The following is an 18,832-nucleotide window of genomic DNA, read 5'->3' as shown; positions in this document are numbered from 1 at the left end:
CTGGAAGAAGACACAGCAGCTGTAGGGGTCCTGGGACTGAACACGCAGGGCTGAGGCACCTTTCTGCATTCACAGTGTATGGAGGGTGGGGGGACTCAAACGGTCAAGTGCACCCACTGAGGGCTGTAGGAAGATAGAGGGCACGGGCGGCCCCTGGAGGAGCAGGAGGAAATGGCAGGGCCGCCTTCCGCCTTTCTTCTGTGTCCTGGCACACTGCTCCCTGGCTCTGGGTCAGAGGGACCAGTGTGCACAGACAGACAGGGGTGAGAAAAGACCCCCACAGAGCTAGCACAGCTGGACACCGAGTAGGTGTGGGGACAAGCTGGAAAGGCTGAGGGGGCAGACGGCAAGGAAGCCTGTTCTTTGAGTATCTGAAGCCGCATCCTGAATGTGAAGTGGGGGCAGGGACTGTGAAGGGCTGGAGCAGGAGGGTGAGCTGTGTAGACAGCAGCAGGGAGTCTGATTAGGACAGACTTGAAGATCTGATGATGCAGGAGGAGGGGGTCTGTTGACATGGGGCTGAATCATGACGGGATCCATGGCTGGACAGGTGACACTACGTCAGTTCACCTAAGGCCCCTCACCTTCTATAGGTGATATGACCACTTAATATTCACAAAATATAGTTATAAAAGTTACAAACCTTAATAACCTAGGATATATTAATATATTCATGATTAAAGGAAACTGTTAACAGCAAGTAGAAGTATGATTCATTCACTTTTAATAGAAAACACTCCCCATGACTAAGTTTCAACACGACCACCATCTCTCATAGCATATTGTTCCATCCAATTTTCTAACTTCAGAACATTCTCCAGTTGCTGGTGAGTGATTTCCTAAATTGCATTTATGCTCCCTCCCCTAAGTTTCCCCAGAGAACATCAGTGTGAATAGCAAACAACAATCTTAACCAACTTGCTTCTGTCAAGTGTATATCAAAAGTCATTACATCTAAAAGGTTCAAGAGGACTTTATAAATACCTCCTGTGTTTGAGGGAAAACTTTGCAGAGCTATTGTGATCAGCACACTGGTACCTGACAATCAGAACACCTTCCTCTCCCATCCCTGTGACGTGGGGAACTTGGCCATGTGCACACAAGATGGGGTGACACACATTTGGGAGCTCAGGGCAGGGCACTGGGAACAGGGAGGCTGAGATACTCAAGATGCCAGGGGGGTTGGGGGGTGGGGAATCTCTGTCACAGCACTAGTTTCTGTCATGAACTCATGACAAGACACAAGGCAGTTCTCTCAGGGAAAATTCATCAAGTCATGATGAGGAGAAGGTGGGAAAGTGGGGTCAGATCAAAGTTGGAGGGCATGCCATGTGTCAGCTGCCTTGCTCTCTGCTGTTCTGAAAAATTCAATGCCACTTTCCACATTTTTCATTGTGGTAAATGATACATATTATGAAATTTACAGTTTTTACCATTTCTAAGCATAAGCTAGGTGGTCTAATGCACACTTACACCACTGTGCAGCCACTACCACCATTTGTCTCCAAAGTTCTTTCTTCACCCCAGCACTAAGCACGAGTTACACAGAGACTTTGGCAGAACTTGCCCCACGACCCCCGCTGAATGGACATGGAATCCCAGCTTCCTGTGTGCAGAGCTCAGAGCTCCTCACACATCTCTCTGATGGTGGCTAACTCTGCTGAAGCCTCTTTACTTTGCTATTCTGGACTTGCTGAACATCAGAAATATCACCTCAAATTCACATGTTGACACCTTAGCTGTCAGACCCTTATAATTTCTGATGAGGACTTTAAAAAGGTAATTTAGATGAGGCCTTTAGGGTAGGCCTAAACCAATCATATTGGGGTCCTTAGAAAAGGAGACTAAGACATAAGGAAAAAGACACAGGGGTGCACGTGGGCAGAGGGAGGACCATGGGAGGACACAGCAAGGAGGATGCCATTGGAAGGCAAGGAGAGAGACCTAAGGAGAAATCAAACTGCCCACACCTTGATCGTGGACTAACAGCCTCAAAAACTGTGAGAAAATTAATTTTTGTTGTTTAAGTTTCCCAAACCACCACCCCCACAAATTGTGACAGCCTGCTATAGACTGCTTGTGTGGATCATAATAAACTGTGGAAAATTCTTAAAGAGATGGGAATACCAGGCCACCTGACCTGCCTCTTGAGAAACCTATATGTAAGTCAGGAAGCAACAGTTAAAAGCACACATGGAACAACAGACTGGTTCCAAATAGGAAAAGGAGTACATCAAGGCTGTATATTGCCACCCTGCTTATTTAACTTATATGCAGAGTACATCATGAGAAATGCTGGGCTGGAGGAAGCACAAGCTGGAATGTAATCAAGATTGCCAGGAGAAATATCAATAACTTCAGATATGCAGATGACACCACCCTTATGGCAGAAAGTGAAGAAGAACTAAAGAGCCTCTTTATGAAAGTGAAAGAGAAGAGTGAAAAAAGTTGGTTTAAATCTCAACATTCAGAAAACGAAGATCATGGCATCTGGTCCCATCACTTCATGGCAAATAGATGGGGAAACAGTGGAAACAGTGGCCAACTTTATTTTGGGGGCTCCAAAATCACTGCAGATGGTGATTGCAGCCATGAAATTAAAAGACACTTACTCCTTGGAAGGAAAGTTATGACCAACCTAGATAGCATATTCAAAAGCAGAGACATTACTTTGTCAACAAAGGTCCATCTAGTCAAGGCTATGGTTTTTCCAGTAGTTGTGTATGGATGTGAGAGTTGGACTATAAAGAAAGCTGAGCACTGAAGAATTGATGCTTTTGAACTGTGGTGTTGGAGAAGACTCTTGAGAGTTCCTTGGACTGCAAGGAGATCCAACCAGTTCATCCTAAAGGAAATCAGTCCTGGAAGGACTGATGTTGAAGCTGAAACTCCAATATGTTGGCCACCTGATGCGAAGAGGTGACTCATTTGTAAAGACCCTGATGTTGGGAAAGATTGAAGGCAGGAGGAGATGGGGACAACAGAGGATGAGATGCTTGGATGGCATCACCAACTCAATGGACATGAGTTTGGGTAAACTCTGGGAGTTGATGATGGACAGGGAGGCTTGGTGTGCTGCGGTTCATGGGGTTGCAAGGAGTCAGATACAACTGAGCGTCTGAACCGAACTGATCCTCAAAATTCACAGGTTTCCCCCAAAGACCATCATGAAGGTTCTGGAGATGGGGCTCCTGGGAGGTGAGCAGTTCACAAAGGTGGAGCCTGTATGAGTGGGAAGAGTGCCCTGATAAAAGGGGCCCACAGGGCTCCCTCACCCTTCCACCACGTGAGGACACAGGAGTCATGCCCTCACCAGACACTGAATCTGTCAGCACCCTGACCTTGGCTTTTCCAGCCTCCAGAACCGAGAGAGATAAATGTCTGTTATTGCTAAACTGTTGAGCTCAGGTCTCCTTTGAACAGCAGCCTGGATTGTCACAGCCCCAGCAAACTAACATAGGACCTGACAGCGAGAATTCCCAAAAAGCTTCTCTCTGCTGAACACGCCCCCCTCCTCCAGGTGAGGACGTGCCTACTGATCTCCTCACAGCCTTGCTTCCTCCTCCCTCCACATCTGTGCTTCTACTCTTCTTCCAGCAAAAGAACTGGGTCCTCTTCTCAGCCTCCACACACTTGCCCAGCCCCAGGTACAGGGTGCTTTCCAACTTCAGTGAAAGCCTCCAGCTGCCACTTTCACTTTACATTCAGCATTTCTTATCCTGTATTGAAGCCCTCTAAACCCTGACTCAGCTGACCTTTTCCCAAGCATCTGTCTTAACAAGCTCCACATAGAGACAGATTCCTTAGAGGCAGGAATGAGAGCTGGGCATCCTAGTCTCCCTTATTCTGCCCAGTGTGGTCCTTCCCCTCTCCTGGGTCACTGTCCTCCTTGTAAACTAAGAAGTTTTGTGCAGTAACATCTGTAAGGGCATTTAACAATGCATACAGCAGGGCAATAATAAGTGCAGCTGGAAGGCCCATTGGGTTTTACAAAGTGAACAACAGCAAGGGAACTAACTGTGCAGGAGATGTTGAGGCTGCTTCAGAAGAAGTGAGTTTATGTAGCTTTCAAAGACGCCAGTCTAGACTCCACCAGAGGCTGCGGTCAGCGTGTGTTAGGACAGAGAAACATCAGAGCTGTTCACTTTCAGGAATTCTGTGGCCAAGAAAGAACCACAGACAAATTCCAGAAACAAAGTGAGAGTCAGGACTTCAGAAAGATTCTAGATACCAAGCTTCAAATTCAAGTCAGTCCTGCATTGTGGATCTAACTATTAACTCTAGCAAGTATCCATGAAGCAGTGTTAAATAACTGCAGTCATATTCAGATGTGTAATAAATCACTCTTAAATTCTATGCTTTATTAAGTATTTCCAAACCCACATAATAATAAGCATAAATTAACAAAGGCATTTCCACAGAAGCCCTGTATCAGTGCTGAAAACTTTTCTTCTAATTTTCTTAAACAAATGATGGAGGAAAAGCACTGGCAGTCAAGTACCAGGTTACCAAGGTCCAATCTCTGATTTAATACCTGTACATAATCTTCCTTATCCCTGGGGTCTGGGTTCATCAACTGCAAGTCACAGGGTGAAATCTGCCATCTATTCCTCACTCCCTAAACACAGACCCCACTGTCCTCCACACACTGAAATCACCCTCTGTATCTTCCTGTCCTGACCTCATCACAATGCAAAATTTTTCTATGATGGATCTTCTATGGAGGGAAGGGAGGGGGAGGAGGGACACCAGGGCAGAACAACCAGAGTCTCCTGAAGCACAAAAGCTTTCCTGAACTCTTTTCCCGCATCTCTACAGGGTTCCTTGAAAGCAGAGATGATAGAAAACAGGAGTAAACTTACTGTTCGAACAAGTGTCTGCTGACTCCTGTGTTCACTGCTCTAAGCGGATCATCCAGAAGGTAGATATCTGTGTCCTGATACACAGCTCTAGAAAACATAGAGAGACGTCAGGAGAGGACACTTCACACTCCCTGGGTCTCATCTCTGAATCGTGATGGCATCCAACAACTCCAGATTCATTCCAAGAGCAGATGGAAAGGACTAAGACACTGCTTCACTCAGGCCCACGCAGTGAGCAGGGTCTGTGTGCTCACATCCACTAGGAGCCATGGAGGAGGAGGGGCAGGATAGCAACTGAAACCCCATTCACCTTGCGAGGCTGACCTGGGCTTTCTGGCTTCTACTCAGCGGGGTTCCTCCATCTCCTATCTCAGTTCTCTCTCCATTTTTCAAAAGCTGTAAATCCTATACAGAGATAGCAAAAGGAAAAAAGAAAAAGATTTAAAATATGTTCTCCTCCTATGATCTTTAACTTTTAGGATCAGTTCTTCATAAAAGTATTTAATCAATAATAATGGGACTTATACTCTTGCCTGGAAAATCCCATGGACAGAGGAGCCTGGTAGGCTGCAGTCCATGGGGTCGCTAGGAGTTGGACACGACTGAGCGACTTCACTTTTACTTTTCACTTTCATGCACTGGAGAAGGAAATGGCAACCCAATCCAGTGTTCATGCCTGGAGAATCCCAGGGACAGGGGAGCCTTGTGGGCTGCTGTCTATGGGGTCGCACAGAATTGGACACGACTTAAGAGATTTAGCAGCAGCAGCAGCAGCAATGGGACTTATTTCATAGTGAGTACATTGTAATCGTGAAAATTTAAAAAAAAAAAAACTCAAGATTTTTCATTTGTTTTCATTCTGTAACTTTTCACAGCATTTATATATTTGACCATTGTGTGTGTGTGTCTGCTCTGTCACATCCGATTCTTTGCAACCCCAAGGACTGTAGCCCACCAGGCTCCTCTGTCCATGGAATTTTCCAGGCAAGCATACCAGAGTGGGTTGCAATTTCCTACTCCAGAGCAGCTTCTTAACCAAGAGAACAAATTCCAGTCTCCTGAGTCTCCTGCATTGGCAGGCAAATTCTTTACCACCACCACCACTGGGAATCTGACCATTGTAACAGATGTTTTGAGAATGGACTATATGGCAGGCTTTGTTCTGGGCTCAATGAATTCACCCATGAAGAAAACAAAGCCCCCAGAGCATCTTTCCATGTTGGGAGATGGACGATATAGTCAAAGCTATGGTTTTCCCAGTAGTCATGTATGGATGTAAGAGTTGGACTTTAAAGAAAGCTGAGTGCTGAAGAATTGATGCTTTTGAACTGTGGTGTTGGAGAACATTCTTTAGACTCCCTTAGACTGCAAGGAGATCCCACCAATCAATCCTAAAGGAAATCAGTCCTGAATATTCATTGGAAGAACTGATTCTGAGCTGAAAGTCCAATACTTTGGCCACCTAATGCACAGAAGTAACTCATTGGAAAAGACCCTGATGCTGGGAAAGATTGAAGGCAGGAGGAGAAGGGGATGACAGAAGGTGAGATGGTTGGGTGGCATCACTGACTCGATGGACATGAGTTTGAGCAAGCTCTGGGAGTTGGTGATGGACAGGGAAGCCTGGCATGCTGCAGCCCATGGGGTCACAAAGAGTCAGACATGAATGAGCAACTGAACTGAACTGGACTACATGGTATTGTGCTAGAAATCTTAGGACTGCCCATAATTATCACTGGACAGATTCTGGTATAGACAAGCAGAGTTTCCAGGAAGTTTCTACTAAACCCCTCAGGCATCAACCTAGGATACACAGCAATACCTTCTGCAGATGAAACCCTCATTTCTTTGTTTCTACTTCAGCAAATTTGGGGCAGTAGCAAGTGTTACACTAGAGTCTCCCTGATAAACAAGTCACTTGATCTCTCTAAGTCTCACTTTCCTCTCTTTCAGAATGTGCTTCAGAAACAAGAGTCACTGAACTCAAGGATGCTGTGATAACCTAAAGTGTATGAACACACTCCATAAATGCAAAAAGCACTGAAATTGATTGTAACTTGCTATTGCTGACTGTTGCATGTTTTCTCATCAAACCAATAGTAGGACCACATTCATAGTGTGGATCACAATATGCAAAGTATGTGACCACAAGGAGTTGAAAGACTGTCTCCATTGTAAACCTTCCTGACAGCCACAGGCACATACAAGTTTCCTGCTCACACAAAGCTTAACTGGGTGCAAAACATGAAAGGCAGAAATTGCTCTTTCATGGACATTGATCATTATTTTACATTTTTTCCTTTGCTGAGTTTAGAAGTTAATACCATCTACTGCTTTTTTGTTTTCATGAGAAAAAATAAGCCATTTTGAGATAGATTCCCAGCCTTATACATGGACAAACATTTTACTGTTCCTCTGTTGCACTGTTGATGGTCCTTACAAACTGTTCTGCTTAGTTTTTATGCCTGTATTTTATATTGATTTTGCTTCTTTATGAAAACAGCACCATTCTGTAGTGTAACAATCTCAACCGTGTTCTAGAAAAGGCACCTAAATCCACTCTTTTATTTACTACATTCAATTCAGTTCAGTCACTAAGTCATGTCCGACTCTTTGTGATGCCAAGGACTGCAACATGCCAGGCTAACCTGCCATCACCAGCTCCTGGAGCCTATTCAAATTCATGTCCATCGCATCAGTGATGCCACGCAACCATCTCACCTTCTGTCTCCCCTTCTACTCCCACCTTCAATCTTTCCAGGCATCAGGGTCTTTTCCAATGAGTCAGTTCTTTGCTTCAGGTGGCCAAAGTAATGAAGCTTCAGCATCAGTCCCTCCGATGAATATTCAGTGATCAGTCACCTAGAGCCAGACATCCTGGAATGTGAAGTCAAGTGGGCCTTAGAAAGCATCACTATGAACAAATCTAGTGGAGGTGATGGAATTTCAGTTGAGTTATTTCAAATCCTGAAAGATGATGCTGCGAAAGTGCTGCACTCAATATGCTAGCAAATTTGGAAAACTCAGCAGTGGCCACAGGACTGGAAAAGGTCAGTTTTCATTCCAATTCCAAAGAAAGTCAATGCCAAAAAATGCTCAAACTACCACACAATTGCACTCATCTCACATGCTAGTAAAGTAATGCTCAAAATTCTCTAAGCCAGGATTCAGCAATGCATGAACCGTGAACTTTCAGATGTTCAAGCTGGTTTTAGAAAAGGCAGAGGAACCAGAGATCAACTTGCCAACATCCGCTGGATCATGGAAAATGCAAGAGAGTTCCAGAAAAACAACTATTTCTGCTTTATTGACTAGGCCAAAGCCTTTGACTGTGTGGATAACAATAAACTGTGGAAAATTCTGAAAGAGTTGGGAATACCAGACCACCTGACCTGCCTCTTGAAAAACCTATATGCAGGTCAGGAAGCAATAGTTAGAACTGGACATGGAACAACAAATTGGTTCCAAACAGGTAAAGGAGTATGTCAAGGCTGTATATTGTCACCCTGCTTAGTTAACTTATATGCAGAGTATATCATGAGAAATGCTGGGCTGGAAGAAGCACAGGCTGGAATCAAGATGGCTGGGAGAAATCTCAATAACCTCAGATATGCAGATGACACCACCCTTATGGCAGATAGTGAAGAGAAACTAAAAAGCCTCTTGATGAAAGTGAAAGAGGAGAGTGAAAAAGTTGGCTTAAAGCTCAACATTCAGAAGACGAAGATCATGGCATCTGATCCCATCACTTCATGGGAAATAGATGGGGAAACAGTGTCAGACTTTATTTGTTTGGGCTCCAAAATCACTGCAGATGGTGACTGCAGCCATGAAATTAAAAGACACTCACTCCTTGGGAGGACAGTTATGACCAACCTAGAGAGCACATTGAAAAGCAGAGACATTACTTTGCCAACAAAGGTCCGTCTAGTCAAGGCTATGGTTTTTCCAGTGGTCATGTATGGATGTGAGAGTTGGACTGTGAAGAGAGCTGAGCACTGAAGAATTGATGCTTTTGAAATGTGGTGTTGGAGAAGACTCTTGAGAGTCCCTTGGACTGCAAGGAGATCCAATCAGTCCATTCTAAAGAGATCAGTCCTGGGTGTTCTTTGGAAGGACTGATGCTAAAGCTGAAACTCCAAGACTTTGGCCACCTCATGCGAAGAGTTGACTCATTGGAAAAGACTCTGATGCTGGGAGGGATTGGGGGCAGGAGGAGAAGGGAACGACAGAGGATGAGATGGCTGAATGACATCATCAACTCGATGGATGTGAGTTTGAGTGAACTCTGGCATTTGGTGATGGACAGGGAGGCTTGGAGTGCTGCAATTCATGGGGTCGCAAAAAGTCGCACACAACTGAGCAACTGAACTGAACTAGGATGGACTGATTGTATCTCCATGCAATCCAAGGGACTCTCAAAAGTCTTCTCCAACACCACAGTTCAAAACATCAATCCTTCACTCAGCTTTCTTTATAATCCAGCTCTCACATCCATACATGACTACTGGAAAAACCATAGCTTTGACTATACAGACCTTTGTCTCTGGTTTTACATTTGTTTTCCCTTCTTTTCTTATAGAGTATAAACACCATTTAGTAAAATTCTAGCTCATTCTTGACAACTTGACATCATTTCTGAAAAAGCACCATCTCCCATCAACAATAACCCAGGACAAATAAATCAGACCATTAAACATGCAATTCTGTTTGTCCACACCATTATAAAATGTAACTCACCTGATACAATCTATGATGTTCAAGCCATTGTTCAAGCAAAATTACTATTTCCCCAGAAAGTGGTCTAGAGGCTTTAGCACCATGCCTTTGAGAGTCCATCCTAGCCTTTTCCTCACAGTACAAAAGAACAATCAGATGTCCAGAGAGCACTGAAGAGACCCAGGGAAAGCCCTTTAATATTGATTTTTATAATCCAAGAAAGTAACATACTATTTAACAGTATTTACATTTTTCTTTCTTTTTGCCAAGTTTTATTCTTTTGTCAGATAAATCCTTCTCTGTCCTTGCGATTTTCTGGAACTCTCTGTTCAGTTGGGTATAGTCTCCTTAAGTGAACAATGCAAAAATTAGAGGAAAACAATAGAATGGGAAAGTCGAAGGATCTCTTCAAGAAAAATTAGAGATATCAGGGCAACATTTCATACAAGCATGGGCACAAAAAAAGACAGAAACAATTAAGGACCTAATAGAAGCAGAAGAAATTAAGAAGAGGTTGCAAGAATATGCAGAACTATACAAAAAAATGTCTTAATGACCTGGATAATCACAATGGTGTGGTCAGCTAGAGTCAGACATCCTGGAGTGTGAAGTCAAGTGGGCCTTGCTGCTGCTGCTACTAAGTTGCTTCAGTCGTCTCTGACTCTGTACGACCCCATAGATGGCAGCCCACCAGGCTCCCCCATCCCTGGGATTCTCCAGGCAAGAACACTGGAGTGGGTTGCCATTTCCTTCTCCAATGAATGAAAGTGAAAAGTGAAAATGAAGTTGCTCAGTTGTGTTCGACTCTTTGCGACCCCATGGACTGCAGCCTACCAGCCTCCTCCATCCATGGGATTTTCCAGGCAAGGGTACTGGAGTGAGTTGTCATTGCCTTCTCCGAGTAGGCCTTTGGTTCAGTTCAGTTCAGTCACTCAGTCATATCCGACTCTTTGCGACCCCATGAATTTTAGCATGCCAGGCCTCTCTGCCTATCACCAATTCCTGAAGTTCACTCAAACTCACATCCATCGAGTCAGTGATGCCATCCAGCCATCTCACCCTTGTCATCCCCTTCTCCTCCTGCCCCCAATCCCTCCCAGCATCAGAGTCTTTTCCAGTGAGTTAACTCTTGACATGAGGTGGCCAAAGTACTGGAGTTTCAGCTTTAGCATCATTCCTTCCAAAGAATACCCAGGACTGATCTCCTTTAGAATGGACTGGTTGGATCTCCTTGCAGTAAAAGGGACTTTCAAGACTCTTCTCCAACACCACAGTTCAAAAGCATCAGCTCTTCGGTGGTCAAGTTTCTTCACAGTCCAACTCTCGCATCCATACATGATCACTGGAAAAACCATAGCCTTGACTAGATGGACCTTTGTTGGAAAAGTAATGTCTCTGCTTTTGAATATGCTATCTAGGTTTGTCATAACTTTCCTTCCATGGAGTAAGTGTCTTTTAATTTCATGGCTGCAGTCACCATCTGCAGTGATTTTGGAGCCCCCCAAAATAAAGTCTGATACTGTATCCCCAGCTATTTCCCATGAAGTGATGGGACCAGAGTAGGCCTTAGGAATCTTTAATATGAATAAAGCTAGTAGAAGAGATGGAATTCCAGCTGAACTATTTAAAACCCTAAAAGATGATGCTATTAAAGTGCTGTACTCAATATGTCAGCCAATCTGGAAAACTCAGCAGTGGCCACAGGACTGGAAAAGGTAACTTTCATTTTAATCCCAAATGCCGGGAGCCAGCACGGGAGATCCCACCCATGACAAGGTCATGCGAGAGAGGCCTGACGGGCAAGGTGGATCAGGACTCAAGGGATCCCCTGGACCTGCTCTAGCATATACCCCAAAACCAGAATTTGTCAGTCTTAATATCTTATGCTTTTAGCCATCTCTTCTGATATTAATAGGGGCTGTCCCCGACCACCTTTCTTTGAAGAAATCAACTTAGAACTCTAGTTAATAAGTCTCCTGGGCATGATAAGAGTGTTTCAATTCAAACCCCTCTGATAGCTTTCCAACTTGCCTGATAGGTGTATCCGGACTCTTACAACTACACATGTGATTGTTTACAGCCTCCCAACCACGAGAGGCACAGGAAGCTTAAAACATTCTAGGAATGGCCTTTCGAGGAGTTAAAAATTATTAGAATAGAACTGGTTAAGGGTTTCATTGTTAAGCCAATACTTGCCGCCAAGTTTTCATATCTTTCATTGTGTACCTGGGAGTGCATTAATTAATATAGTTGACATATAAAAATATAAGTAGGTAGCCTTGATATTAACAACATTAAACCTTGAGTTAATAAATTCCTTCCTTTTATAGCCCACTGCACCTCTGGCCTATAGGAATGCAACTTTATCTAGTACTTTCAGGGAGCGGCGCCAGACTTTGGAAGCATCACCTTTAGAGAAAATAAGTTTTCTGGTTAACTAACCTTTATCAGAAAGAAGAGTCATAAAATATTAGCAGGCCTCCTGGCCAGAAGATGATGTAAATCACGTAAAACTTTTGCATATGTAAAGGTATGCAAAGAACACTCTGTCTTTAGATAAGGGTCAGAGCAGCTGACCCTGCATGACTCTGCTTCTTACATTTATCTCTATGTACAACTTAAAGTATAAAAGCTTCCCTGAAAAATAAAGAGATGGACCAGTTCCATGAAAGCCTGGTTCCCCCATGTCAATTCTTTCCTTCTCTCTTACTCTCTTTTTCAGGCAGATCCCCTGGAGCACAGGGGCTCACTGTATTCACTTTTCTGCCTGAGCTTCTAAGACCCACGCAAGAGGGAGCCCAAGGCGGGGCACCCTCCGCTATTCAAGTGGGCTCCTATGGCCTACATGAACAGTGCAAGACCCATGTCTGGGGCTTTATTGGCTTTCTGCATAAACCAAGGAATATCAGCCTCTTTCTCTCCTATATTTTCTTAACTGCAACATTCATTCTTTCTCCCTATCTCTCATTATCTCTTTTTCTCTCAAGTCGATGACGCCATCCCCCCTGAGGATACTCTGGATCCAACCGGGGCTGGACCCCAGTACCCAAAGAAGGGCAAAGTCAAAGAATTTTCAAACTATCATACAACTGTGCTCATTACACACACAAGCAAGGTGATGCTCAAAATTTTTCAAGCTCGGCTTCAGGAGTACATGAACCGAGAACTTCCACTTACAAGCTGAATTTAGAAAAGACAGAAGAACCAGAGACCAAATTGCCTACATTCGCTGGATCATAGAGAGAGCAAGGGAATTCCAGAAAAACATCTACTTCTTCATTGACTATGCTAAAGCTTTTGACTGTGTGGATCACAACAAACTTTGGAAAATTCTTAAAGAGGTGAGAATACCAGATGGGAATACTGCCTCCTGATAAATCTGTATGCAAGCCAATAAGCAACAATTAGAACAAGACATGGAAAAATGGACTGGTTCAAAACTAGGAAAGGAGTATATCAGGGCTGTATATTGTCACCCTACTTATTTAATTTATATGCATAGTACATCATGCAAAATGCTGGGCTGGCTGAAGCCCAAGTTGGAATCAAGATTGCCAGCAGAAACATCGACAACCTCAGATACGCAGATGAAACCACACTAATGGCAGAAAGCAAAGAGGAACTAAAGAGCCTCTTGATGAGGATGAAAGAGGAGAGTGAAAAAGCTAGCTTAAAACTCAACATTGCAAAAAGTAAGATCATGGCATCCAGTACCATCACTTCATGGCAAATAGAAGGGGAAAAAGTGGAAACAGTGACAGACTGCATTTTCTTTGGCTCCAAAATCACTGCAGATGGTAACTGAAGCCATGAAATTAAAAGATGCTTGCTCCTTGGAAGAAAAGCTATGAATAACATAGACAGAATATTAAAAAGCAGAGACATCACTTTGTCAACAAAGGTCCATACAGTCAAAGCTATGATTTTTCCAGTAGTCATGTATGGATATATGAATTGGACCATAAAGAAGGCTGAGCATGGAAGAATTGATCCTTTTGAACTCTGGTGATGGAGAGGACTCTCGAGAGTCTCTTGGACACCAAGGAGATTAAACCAGTCAATCCTAAAGGGAATCAACTCTGAATATTCGTTGGAAGGACTGGTGCTGAAGCTCCAATACTTTGCCCACCTGATGCAAAAAGCCAACTCATTGGAAAAGACCCTGATGCTGGGAAAGACTGAGGGCAATAGGAGAAGGGGGCAACAGAGGATGAGATGGCTGGATGGCATAACCTACTCAATGGACATGAATCTGAGCAAACTCCGAGACATAGGGAATTTGGAGGACAAGGAAACCTGGAGTATTGTAATCCGTGGGATTGCAAAGGATCAGACACAACTTAGCAACTGAACAACAACATCAGGTAAATTCCGTTTTTATCACTTTTTCACTGATTTCATCTAAATCCCAACCTAGAGTTAAACATTCATGCTGCCATTTTCTGTGAAATACCATGTCATTTCTGAAAACATCTCTCCTCCAGTGAAACAATGCAGTATTAAGAAGAAATTTTTACGTATTCCATTTTCTTTAAATAATAAACTATAAGTGAAAAGTGAAGTGGAGAGAGAAACCTACGAACTGAAAGTGACTGAGGAGGCATCAACCAAGTGCACTGGACTGACCTCATATGGAGTCTGATTTCAATAATGGTGAAGATTTCTCAGTGAGATGATTCACAATATGTAAACACAGACTACAAGTTTGATGATATTCAGGAATTTGGGTTATTTTTCAGGTTCAATAATGTGGTGATTTTTTTTTTTTTTTCCTCATAAGTTTCCTATCGTTTAGAGAAAACTAATGGAATGCTTACAGAGGAACTGATCTGAGGTCTAGGATCAGCTCCACAATACTCCAGGGCGGGGGTGGGGCTGGCAGAGGGCAGGGGTAAAGATGCAGTGAGACTGGCCACCAGATTCTCCTGGCTGAAGCTGGGTACATGAGTGTCCATTACACTGTGCTCTCTCTTTTTACAAATTTTTGTAATTGTCTATTAAAAAAAGAAATTAAAAGGGAATGAAACTTTACAAAATGACACAAACACTCTCCACCCCCACAAAAAAAGGCATTCTGTAAGTGTCATTATCTCATTAGAGTTACCACAGCTGCATATGTGCCTACATGTCTACCCGGAACACCAGATTAAAATAGTAAGCCACAATCAAAAGATTTTTCAAATTAAACAGCAACATTTTCCACAAACCTTATAGTTTAAACCAACAGTGTCATTATTTAAAATTTGAGTACATGCAATTCAAAAGTCATTACTCACCTTTTCTAAAGTGCAAGCCTTTATTACTTTTGTATATCGTTCCTGTTCATATTTCATCCCAAATAAAATGCTACTCTTCACAGTTCCTGGAAACACCCAGGGCTGCTGAAAAACATATGTGATCCTCCAGAGCACGCTGACCTTCCCCTGGCTCAGGGGCAGCTCCCCCAGCAGAGCAAATAACAGTGAAGACTGCAACAGATGGCAACACACATTTGAACAGGCAGCACTCTGGGTGGAACACGCCCCACAGCACAGCCAACTCCACCCTTGTGCTAGATAAAAGATAGAACCCTTTTGTTCAGAACAGGATAAACTATAGCTCTGGCAGATGGGATAAAAAAATAAAAATGAAAGAAAAAAAACCACAGGAAAATAGTATTATTGGTCAACATAAACTAATGCTTGATAAGGAATATTAATAGTATAAACAATCTACTCTGCCTGAGTTTTTCCCAAATGAAGTTCTACTCAGGAAAGACTAAGAATGTTTAACATCCTTCACTAACCGAACAGCCCGGCAGGATTTGTAGTTCACGTATCTGATGTTTAGTGTTTTGGTTCCTGTATCCGGGCATCCTTTATTTGACAAACACTTGTTCTGAAAAATCTATGGGTGAAGAATATATCCAAAGATGATTATTTCAGTTCAGTTCAGTTCAGTTGAGTCGCTCAGTCATGTCTGACTCTTTGCGACCTCATGAATCGCAGCACGCCAGGTCTCCCTGTCCATCACCAACTCCCGGAGTTCACTCAGACTCACATCCATTGAGTCAGTGATGCCATCCAGCCATCTCATCCTCTGTCGTCCCCTCCTCTTCCTGCCTCCAGTCCCTCCCAGCATCAGAGTCTTTTCCAATAAGTCAACTCTTCACTTGAGGTGGCCCAAGTACTGGAGCTTCAGCTTTAGTATCATTCCTTCCAAAGAAATCCCAGGGTTGATCTCCTTCAGAATGGACTGGTTGGATCTCCTTGCAGTCCAAGGGACTCTCAAGAGTCTTCTCTAACACCACAGTTCAAAAGCATCAATTCTTCGGTGCTCAGCCTTCTTCACAGTCCAACTCTCACACCCATACATGACCACAGGAAAAATGATAGCCTTGATTAGGCTGACCTTAGTTGCCAAAGTATTGTCTCTGCTTTTGAGTATACCATCTAGGTTGGTCATAACTTTTCTTCCAAGGAGTAAGCATCTTTTAATTTCATGGCTGCAGTCACCATCTGCAGTGATTTTGGAGCTCAGAAAAATAAAGTCTGACACTGTTTCCACTGTTTCCCCATTTATTTCCCACGAAGTGATGGGACCAGATGCCATGATCTTCGTTATCTGAATGTTGAGCTTAAGCCAACTTTTTCGCTCTCCTCTTTCACTTTCATCAAGAGGCTTTTTAGCTTCTCTTCACTTTCTGCCATAAGGGTGGTGTCATCTGCATATTTGAGGTGACTGATATTTCTCCCGGCAATCTTGATTCCAGCTTGTATTTCTTAGAGTCCAGCATTCCTCATGATGTACTCCGCATATAAGTTAAATAAGCAGGGTGACAATATATAGCCTTGATGTACTCCTTTTCCTGTTTGGAATCAGTCTACTGTTCCATGTCCAGTTCTAACTGTTGCTTCCTGACCTGCATATAGATTTCTCAAGAGGAAGGTCAGGTGGTCTGGTATGCCCAGCTCTTTCAGAATTTTCCATAGTTTATTGTGATCCACACAGTCAAAGGCTTTGGCATAGTCAATAAAGCAGAAATAGATGTATTTCTGGAAATCTCTTGCTCTTTTCCATTATCCAGCAGATGTTGGCAATTTGATCTCTGATTCCTTTGCCTTTTCTAAAACCAAATTGAACATCTGGTAGTTCATGGTTCACGTATTGCTGAAGCCTGGCTTGGAGAATTTTGAGCATTACTTTACTAGTGTGTAAGATGAGTGCAATTGTGTGGTAGTTGGAGCATTCTTTGGCATTGCCTTTCTTTGGGATTGGAATGAAAACTGACCTTTTCCTGTCCTGTGGCCACTGCTGAGTTTTCCAAATTTGCTGGCATACTGAGTACAGCACTTTCACAGCATCATATTTCAGGATTTGAAACAGCTCAACTGGAATTCCATCACTTCCACTAGCTTTGTTCATAGTGATACTTTCTAAGGCCCACTTGACTTCACATTCCAGGATGTCTGGCTCTAGATGAGTGATCACACCATCATAATTATCTGGGTCATGAAGATCTCTTTTGTACAGTTCTTCTGTGTATTCTTGCCACCTCTTATAAATATCTTCTGCTTCTGTTAGGTCCATACCATTTCTGTCCTTTATCGAGCCCATCTTTGCATGAAATGTTCCCTTGGTATCTCTAATTTTCCTGAGGAGATCTTTTGTCTTTCCCATTCTGTTCTTTTTCTCTATTTCTTTGCATTGGTCTCTGAAGAAGGCTTTCTTGTCTCTTCTTGCTATTCTCTGGAACTCTGCATTCAGATGCTTATATCTTTCCTTTTCTCCTTTGCTTTTTGCCTCTCTTCTTTTCATAGCTATTTGTAAGGCCTCCTCAGACAGCCATTTTGCTTTTTTGCATTTATTTTCCATGGCGATGGTCTTGATCCCTGTCTCCTGTACAATGTCGCGAACCTCATTCCATAGTTCATCAGGCACTCTATCTATCAGATCTAGGCCCTTAAATCTATTTCTCACTTCCACTGTATAATCATAAGGGATTTGATTTAGGTCATACCTGAATGATCTATCGGTTTTCCCTACTTTCTTCAATTTAAGTCTGAATTTGGTAGTAAGGAGTTCATGATCTGAGCCATAGTCAGCTCATGGTCTTGTTTTTGTTGACTGTAAAGAGCTTCTCCATCTTTGGCTGCAAAGAATATAATCTATCTGATTTTGGCGTTGACCATTTGGTGATGTCCATGTGTAGAGTCTTCTCTTCTGTTGTTGGAAGAGGGTGTTTGCTATGACCAGTGCATTTTATTGGTGAAACTCTATTAGTCTTTGCCCTGCTTCATTCCGTATTCCAAGGTAAAATTTGTCTGTTACTCCAGGTGTGTCTTGACTTCCTACTTTTGCATTCCAGTCCCCTATAATGAAAAGGACATCTTTTGGGGGTGTTAGTTCTAAAAGGTCTTGTAGGTCTTCATAAAACCATTCAACTTCAGCTTCTTCAGTGTTACTGGTTGGGGCATAGACTTGGATAACTGTGATATTGAATGGTTTGCCTTGGAGATGAACAGAGATCATTCTGTCATTTTTGAGATTGCATCCAAGTACTGCATTTTGGACTCTTTTGTTGACCATGATGGCCTCTCCATTTCTTCTGAGGGATTTCTGCCCTCAGTAGTAGATACAATGGTCATCTGAGTTAAATTCACCCATTCCAGTCCATTTTAGTTCGCTGATTCCTAGAATGTCGACGTTCACTCTTGCCATCTCTTGTTTGACCACTTCCAATTTGCCTTGATTCATGGACCTGACATTCCAGGTTCCTATGCAATATTGCTCTTTACCACATCGGACCTTGCTTCTATCACCAGTCACATCCACAGCTGGGTATTGTTTTTGCTTTGGCTCCTTTAAGAAAACTCTAAAGCGAGTCATGCATTCAGAGTAAAAGTCCACCATAAGGGAAATCATCACCCTCTCGTGTAAACATCTTGCACTTAGATTTCTGCATTGTGTTCAGTTCAGTTCAGTTCAGTTCAGTCCCTCAGTCATGTCCGACTCTTTGCGACCCCTTGAACTGCAGCACGCCAGGCCTCCCTGTCTATCACCAACTCCTGGAGTTCACCCAAACTCATGTCCATCAAGTCGGTGATGCCATCCAGCCATCTCATCCTCTGTCGTCCCCTTTTCCTCCTGCCCCCAATCCCTCCCAGCATCAGGGTCTTTTCCAATGAGTCAATTCTTCGCATGAGGTGGCCAAAGTACTGGAGTATCAGCTTTAGCATCATTCTTTCCAAAGAAATACCAGGGCTGGTCTC

At 43.2% G+C, this 18,832-nt stretch overlaps 1 protein-coding gene across 1 annotated transcript in view; it reads right to left on the bottom strand.

Annotated features, from left to right (window-relative positions):
* Positions 1-18,832, bottom strand: part of LOC128057591 (ATP-binding cassette sub-family C member 4-like) — a 128,307-nt gene that overhangs the window by 63,190 nt on the left and 46,285 nt on the right. The window contains 3 exon segments of the mRNA XM_052650040.1: positions 4,863-4,949; positions 5,173-5,267; positions 14,858-15,049. Of these exon segments, the coding sequence (XP_052506000.1) occupies positions 4,863-4,949; positions 5,173-5,267; positions 14,858-15,049 (374 nt within the window).

The sequence above is a fragment of the Budorcas taxicolor genome, chromosome 12 (genome assembly GCF_023091745.1).
Source record: "Budorcas taxicolor isolate Tak-1 chromosome 12, Takin1.1, whole genome shotgun sequence".
NCBI classification, from domain to species: Eukaryota; Metazoa; Chordata; class Mammalia; order Artiodactyla; family Bovidae; genus Budorcas; species Budorcas taxicolor.
Note: the sequence above shows the minus strand (reverse complement) of the source record. Positions and strands in the feature narration are given on the sequence as shown.